This window comes from Symphodus melops (assembly GCF_947650265.1).
Source record: "Symphodus melops genome assembly, contig: scaffold_457, whole genome shotgun sequence".
Lineage (NCBI taxonomy): Eukaryota > Metazoa > Chordata > Actinopteri > Labriformes > Labridae > Symphodus > Symphodus melops.
The window spans coordinates 7,501-15,879 of record NW_027636771.1 but is presented as its reverse complement, the minus strand read 5'-3'; the positions used below and the strand labels follow the sequence as shown (position 1 = coordinate 15,879).

Sequence of the window (8,379 nt, the reverse complement as noted above, 5' to 3'; positions counted from 1 at the left end):
TGAATGACTGATGAATCCCATAGAGGTGACTATACGTCCCCACAAACATGTATAAACACTTCACGTCATATTTTTCACCAACACGCTAAAAACACGGGTTTCTCTGTAAATATGTCGGTCAATGTTCTCGCTGTTTCAACCAATAGAAAATAATGAGTCATACATTTGACTTCTGTCCATGTTTTCATCGATCCCAGGCGTGTGGCTGTTGCTTAGCTAGCTTAGCATAGCATGCTAACAGGCCCTGATTTTTTGAGTGTCCATGTTCAGGAGCCCACGGTAGAAATATAACAGAACCTTCATTTAACCAGGTAATGAACCCAGTGAGATCGGTCAGGAGGGGAGCTGGCCGAGCGAGCGGCAGAGACAGGACTCTGCTCTGGATGTTGGGAGACTGAGGCAGGTGGTAAAAGGTTCACTAGTGAACACTGTACAAGTTCATCCGTGGAGGTTTGCTGTAAAACTAAAGTGTCCCTTTGTGAACGTTTAAAAACATAATGAGCCAACGTGTCCTCTGATTAAACTCAGTATCTCAGACTCACTCATGTCACAGTTTTCCCAGACAGGCGGAGCTTCTGTCTCCTTTAATTAGCTGTGAAATGGGAGGTTAAGTTCTGCGTCTCAGAGTCCTGCACGGACCTCTGCAGACAACCAGCATGGCTTCAACACTTTCAGGACTTCTTTTATTTTTCAGATGATTTTCTTTGTTTTGCCTTTGAATCAGCACAGAATCCTGATGATTTGTCTTTTTTAAGGTCTAAAGATGCTCGGTGTGGAAACTGTTTATAAAACTTAATAAACATAAACTGCAGTTCCTTGAGTGTCCACACGAGTCAATCCCCATAAAGAGCCATAATAAAATGTCATTTTTTAAAGCACGAACAAACCAACCTGGGTCTCTACATTAAAGCTAAACACTGCAGATACTGTAGGTACCAGCAGGTCTGATAACTGCAGACTCTACCTCCTGTAGGACATTTAGAGACTGTAGGTACCAGCAGGTCTGATAACTGCAGACTCTACCACCTGTAGTTTAGAGACTGGAGGTACCAGCAGGTCTGATAACTGCAGACTCTACCACCTGTAGTTTAGAGACTGTAGGTACCAGCAGGTCTGATAACTGCAGACTCTACCTCCTGTAGTTTAGAGACTGTAGGTACCAGCAGGTCTGATAACTGCAGACTCTACCTCCTGTAGTTTAGAGACTGTAGGTACCAGCAGGTCTGATAACTGCAGACTCTACCTCCTGTAGGACATTTAGAGACTGTAGGTACCAGCAGGTCTGATAACTGCAGACTCTACCTCCTGTAGGACATTTAGAGACTGTAGGTACCAGCAGGTCTGATAACTGCAGACTCTACCTCCTGTAGGACATTTAGAGACTGTAGGTACCAGCAGGTCTGATAACTGCAGACTCTACCTCCTGTAGTTTAGAGACTGTAGGTACCAGCAGGTCTGATAACTGCAGACTCTACCTCCTGTAGGACATTTAGAGACTGTAGGTACCAGCAGGTCTGATAACTGCAGACTCTACCTCCTGTAGGACATGTAGAGACTGTAGGTACCAGCAGGTCTGATAACTGCAGACTCTACCTCCTGTAGGACATTTAGAGACTGTAGGTACCAGCAGGTCTGATAACTGCAAACTCTACCTCCTGTAGTTTAGAGACTGTAGGTACCAGCAGGTCTGATAACTGCAGACTCTACCTCCTGTAGTTTAGAGACTGTAGGTACCAGCAGGTCTGATAACTGCAGACTCTACCTCCTGTAGTTTAGAGACTGTAGGTACCAGCAGGTCTGATAACTGCAGACTCTACCTCCTGTAGTTTAGAGACTGTAGGTACCAGCAGGTCTGATAACTGCAGACTCTACCTCCTGTAGGACATTTAGAGACTGTAGGTACCAGCAGGTCTGATAACTGCAGACTCTACCTCCTGTAGGACATTTAGAGACTGTAGGTACCAGCAGGTCTGATAACTGCAGACTCTACCTCCTGTAGGACATTTAGAGACTGTAGGTACCAGCAGGTCTGATAACTGCAGACTCTACCTCCTGTAGTTTAGAGACTGTAGGTACCAGCAGGTCTGATAACTGCAGACTCTACCTCCTGTAGGACATTTAGAGACTGTAGGTACCAGCAGGTCTGATAACTGCAGACTCTACCTCCTGTAGGACATGTAGAGACTGTAGGTACCAGCAGGTCTGATAACTGCAGACTCTACCTCCTGTAGGACATTTAGAGACTGTAGGTACCAGCAGGTCTGATAACTGCAGACTCTACCTCCTGTAGTTTAGAGACTGTAGGTACCAGCAGGTCTGATAACTGCAGACTCTACCTCCTGTAGTTTAGAGACTGTAGGTACCAGCAGGTCTGATAACTGCAGACTCTACCTCCTGTAGTTTAGAGACTGTAGGTACCAGCAGGTCTGATAACTGCAGACTCTACCTCCTGTAGGACATTTAGAGACTGTAGGTACCAGCAGGTCTGATAACTGCAGACTCTACCACCTGTAGTTTAGAGACTGGAGGTACCAGCAGGTCTGATAACTGCAGACTCTACCACCTGTAGTTTAGAGACTGTAGGTACCAGCAGGTCTGATAACTGCAGACTCTACCTCCTGTAGGACATTTAGAGACTGTAGGTACCAGCAGGTCTGATAACTGCAGACTCTACCTCCTGTAGGACATTTAGAGACTGTAGGTACCAGCAGGTCTGATAACTGCAGACTCTACCTCCTGTAGGACATTTAGAGACTGTAGGTACCAGCAGGTCTGATAACTGCAGACTCTACCTCCTGTAGTTTAGAGACTGTAGGTACCAGCAGGTCTGATAACTGCAGACTCTACCTCCTGTAGGACATTTAGAGACTGTAGGTACCAGCAGGTCTGATAACTGCAGACTCTACCTCCTGTAGGACATGTAGAGACTGTAGGTACCAGCAGGTCTGATAACTGCAGACTCTACCTCCTGTAGGACATTTAGAGACTGTAGGTACCAGCAGGTCTGATAACTGCAGACTCTACCTCCTGTAGTTTAGAGACTGTAGGTACCAGCAGGTCTGATAACTGCAGACTCTACCTCCTGTAGTTTAGAGACTGTAGGTACCAGCAGGTCTGATAACTGCAGACTCTACCTCCTGTAGGACATTTAGAGACTGTAGGTACCAGCAGGTCTGATAACTGCAGACTCTACCTCCTGTAGTTTAGAGACTGTAGGTACCAGCAGGTCTGATAACTGCAGACTCTACCTCCTGTAGTTTAGAGACTGTAGGTACCAGCAGGTCTGATAACTGCAGACTCTACCTCCTGTAGTTTAGAGACTGTAGGTACCAGCAGGTCTGATAACTGCAGACTCTACCTCCTGTAGTTTAGAGACTGTAGGTACCAGCAGGTCTGATAACTGCAGACTCTACCTCCTGTAGTTTAGAGACTGTAGGTACCAGCAGGTCTGATAACTGCAGACTCTACCTCCTGTAGTTTAGAGACTGTAGGTACCAGCAGGTCTGTGTTCTGGGTTCTGATGTTCTGATTCAGCAGCATATAAACCATGTTTACCACAGAGACCAGTAACAACACTGACACCACAAGACAACAGGAAACCAAAAGAATCCACTGAGGCCAGTGAAACCAGTACCAGGTCTCTGAGCACTGGGCGAGGTTTCTGCAGACTGGTGAACATTCAAAGCAGGTTTGACACCATCTCCAAGGAGTGAACCAATGACATCACCGAGCACGACCAGATGATGGTGATACTGGCCATGCTGCATTTTACACTGCTCAGAGGTTGCATAATGTTAGCGTGTGTGTGTGTGTGTGTGTGTGTGTGTGTGTGTGTGCGTTAAAGATTTGGCTCTTGGTCCCTGAACTAATCATACTCTGAAAAGCTTAGAGGGTCCACACCCTAAACACACTCTCAAACCTGATCACACACACACACACCACTACGCACACACTCATCTGTTAGCCATTAGCGCTCAGTCAATGACAGCAGGGCTGGGCTCCGTGCTCTCACACACCATCACATACTCTTCACATGATGTATAGATTTCTGCGTGTGTGTGAGCTGATCACAGAGCAGCTGGGAGGTATGGAGGATTTAACATTTGGTACCAGTTCAACACCAGTCCCAGTATGTAAGTGTGGGGGAATTCCAGTCAGCCCTCCTCCCTCTCTGGTGTCTCCTCCTTTCACGTCTTTGTTCGTCTTCGTCTCTGACTGAAACCTCTGAGAAGCTTCATCTAAAGACATGCTGAGAGACCGTGTGTGATGAAGTGTCCTCTCTGTGGACAGCATAAAGCCCAGTTCACCGTGCTGTCCACTTTGGATCACAACGGTTCTGTGTCCACAGTCCGTACCTGCTGTGGTGTCTTTGCAGCCTCGCAGTCCGTCTCCACCCTGAGCCGGCTGCCAGCTGGAAGAGAAGGACGGGGACAGGAAGTCAGACAAGGTCAATTTCAAAATAAAACCCTACGTTTGACATCTCTGCCTTCAAACAGAAGCTTTAGTATCTAAAGGGTAAGACATGATCTTTGTATCAGAGTCCATCAGAGCTCTGACGTGGATCACAGAGATCCCTCCTGCTCCGCGTCCAGGTGGGAAATACTCCAACCCCCCCGACACCGAGCGGGAGTAACCGTGACGTCATGACTTCAGCTGCATCAAACGTTCATGTCGAACCTGCACAGCTCCGACAACAACATGTCACACAGTGACTGTCCTGACTCACCGGGATCTGAGCCCGGAAGGAACCAGAACCTGTCTGAGCTCCAGGTCCAGAAGAGACCAGGCAGCAGAAACTCTCAGACCGGCTTCAAGCTGTCAACGCTCAGAACGAGCCAAATCCAAACAGGAAGTAGAAAAACGACCTGGAGCCGTCTTCTGTCCTCACAGCTTCATGTCTCTGTCTGTCCTCACAGCTTCATGTCTCTGTCTGTCCTCACAGCTTCATGTCTCTGTCCTCACAGCTTCATGTCTCTGTCTGTCCTCACAGCTTCATGTCTGTCCTCACAGCTTCATGTCTGTTCTCACAGCTTCATGTCTGTCCTCACAGCTTCATGTCTCTGTCTGTCCTCACAGCTTCATGTCTCTGTCTGTCCTCACAGCTTCATGTCTCTGTCCTCACAGCTTCATGTCTCTGTCTGTCCTCACAGCTTCATGTCTCTGTCTGTCCTCACAGCTTCATGTCTGTCCTCACAGCTTCATGTCTCTGTCTGTCCTCACAGCTTCATGTCTCTGTCCTCACAGCTTCATGTCTGTCCTCACAGCTTCATGTCTCTGTCTGTCCTCACAGCTTCATGTCTCTGTCCTCACAGCTTCATGTCTGTCCTCACAGCTTCATGTCTGTCCTCACAGCTTCATGTCTGTCCTCACAGCTTCATGTCTCTGTCTGTCCTCACAGCTTCATGTCTCTGTCCTCACAGCTTCATGTCTGTCCTCACAGCTTCATGTCTCTGTCCTCACAGCTTCATGTCTGTCCTCACAGCTTCATGTCTCTGTCCTCACAGCTTCATGTCTCTGTCCTCACAGCTTCATGTTTCTGTCCTCACAGCTTCATGTCTCTGTCCTCACAGCTTCATGTCTCTGTCTGTCCTCACAGCTTCATGTCTCTGTCTGTCCTCACAGCTTCATGTCTCTGTCTGTCCTCACAGCTTCATGTCTCTGTCTGTCCTCACAGCTTCATGTCTCTGTCTGTCCTCACAGCTTCATGTCTCTGTCTGTCCTCACAGCAGACTTTCTGCAGGGATCCGCCTCGTCTCTCGTGGGATCTCAGCCTGTCACGCCGCGGAGACTCCTCACATCACCATGAACATGAGTAAACGTGTCTCTGGCTCGTCTCCACCGTCCAGATGCAGAAAGACAAAAGAATAAAAGACTCCACCCTGCAAGCCTCACATTTCTGTACAGAGACCTCATGTTGGAACAGAGGACACGGACGAAGACACGAGTCAAACAAGGGGTTAAAAGTCTGTCCTGTTTGTCTCTGTCCTACTCTGACTTGTGTGTGTGTGTGTGTGTGTGTGTGTGTGTGTGTGTGTGTGTGTGTGTGTGTGTGTGTGTGTGTGTGTGTGTGTGTGTGTAGTGAGGTCAGGACACACGTGTCACCATGAGGCGACCTGCAGGAATCAGTTTCATACGTACAACCCGTGTTTCCTTCCACACACACACACACACACACACACACACACACACACACACACACACACACACACACACACACACACACACACACACACACACACACACACACACACACACACACACACACACAGGAATGTGTAGTACAGTGAAATGCGAGCCTGTGGGTACAGCTGGGTGTGTTATGATGTGATCTTGGCTGAAAGAAGGAAAACACTGCAAGTCACGACTGTAATCTGTGGTAGCACACACACACACACACACACACACACACACACACACACACACACACACACACACACACACACACACACACACACACACCTGGAAGCTGACCCGGTGGACTGGGCGGAGCCAGTGACTCCTGATCAGGTGACCCAAATCAAACTCCATTCTGATTGGCTGTTTGCTGGTTTCAGTCTGATCTATTTCATGTCGTGTTTAAAATCTTCTCTGTGGTTGCCAGGCAACAACTCCAATACAACAAACCAGCATCTCTGCACGTCGCACTTCCTTTACTGTTTGTTCCTCATATCTCACCCTGAGAGCACTTCCTGTCAGAGAGACCATGGAGGAGATGTTTGAGCTCTTCTGTGATTGGACGAACACCTGCAGGTCAGCTCCAACGTTAAAGAGACTCATGAAACACAGGGAGGGCTGAATGTAGAAACTATGACTGTCTTCATTCTGACTCAGACCAAACAAACAAAGATGACAGAAAGAGGGGGGGGGCTGACAGGGAGGATCTGGAGGCTGGGGGGACGGGGGGACGGGGGTCTGTGGGGTGTGTTTGTGCTGCGTACCAGGCGGTGCAGTGTGTGTCGGTGAGGGGAGGAGGATCTCTGCCTCTTAAAGCTCAGCGAGGACGAGCGAGATGTGCAGAGCTGAGAGAGAGCTCCACTGAGGAGGGACACACACACACACACACACACACACACACACACTCACCAACAAGGACAAGAGGCCTTTTGTACACACACACACTTTGCTGGACCCTAGCCTGGACTGACCTTTGAGGATACATCTCCCCAGGACTTCCCATCATGCACAGCAAGAGCCACTCGGAGCTCCAGGGGGCCTCGGCTCCCAGGACTACCCAGGACGGAGCGTCACCAGGGGGCTCCAGGCTGAGGAGGGGCCCTCTCTGGGCTTGGCTCCTGATGGGGGCCCTGCTGGTCCCTGGAGCCTGGAGCTTTCTGAGCGAGGAGCAGGAGGAGCTGCTGGTGGAGCTTCACAACCACTACAGAGGACTGGTTTCCCCCAGCGCCTCCGCCATGATGCCTCTGGTAAGACAGCGGAGACGCGGTCTGACAGGCGTCCCTCACATCGTTTACCGTCTTTCTGTTTATCACTGACAAGAAGACTTTTGATTACCAGGACGCCGGATGGCGGCGTGTTGAGGAGGTCGTCTTTAGCTCAAATGAAAGGAGCGATTTGAAGCTTTAATCAAACAGCTGTATGCTAACATGCTAACTCCTCATCACTCCATGTTCCTTCAGATTGAGTTCAGACCGGGTCACAGAGGACTAATGAAGTCCTGTCGTACTTGAGTTGAGAGGTTTGTCAGGACGCTGCTGACAGCCTGAGTCATGGTCAGACTCGTCTTCGTGCTGCTCACTGTGTCTAATCTAATTGAGCAGCAGGACTCGCTCACTGAGCTTTATTGTTAGAAGATAATCTGATCAAGCTCAGCAGGTCCAACATGTGTGAATGAGTTCTGTTCACTCACATCGTCAGGAGAGCTTAATGAGAGGCGAGAGCTCCAGACTTTACGCCTCTGACAGATAAGGGGGGGGGGGGGGGGGGCTCAGTGTGGGCCTCGGGGCCTCGAGAGGGGGAGGAGCTTAGACGTTCAGGTTCAGGTCTCTGACCAGGATCCTCCTGGACGCCCAGCTGGGAGGAGACCCCGGGTTTTGTTTCCATGGCAACAAGACTAGAAACTGCCAATATGAAGTAACTTGTTGTTTTGTGTTCGTGAAGCTGCAGACACTCAGAATGATTGAAAGTGAACATTTAGATGAGCTTGGAATGAAGTCGGCTTCCTGTTGGTCGTGACGCGGCGTCTTCTCGCTGTGCGTGCAGGAGAGTCTGCAGCCGGCTTGTTTCGGTTCAGAGACGTGAGCGATGTCCACACCGATGAACGCCGGACGGTCCAGAGAGAAGGTCGTCTGATCATCACTGTACGTGTTGACAGCTGCAGCTGTGCAGCGTTACCGCCCTGAGCATGAGGTCAGAGGACAATCA

General features: G+C 49.3%; 1 protein-coding gene across 1 annotated transcript in view; it reads left to right on the top strand.

Annotated features, from left to right (window-relative positions):
* Positions 1-6,987: 6,987 nt before the first annotated feature.
* Positions 6,988-8,379, top strand: part of LOC306819070 (peptidase inhibitor 16-like) — an 8,860-nt gene continuing 7,468 nt past the window's right edge. The window contains exon 1 of the mRNA XM_079372816.1: positions 6,988-7,421. Coding sequence (XP_079228942.1) covers positions 7,179-7,421 — 243 coding nt within the window. The 5' untranslated portion in view covers positions 6,988-7,178. The remainder of the gene's footprint in view (positions 7,422-8,379) is intronic.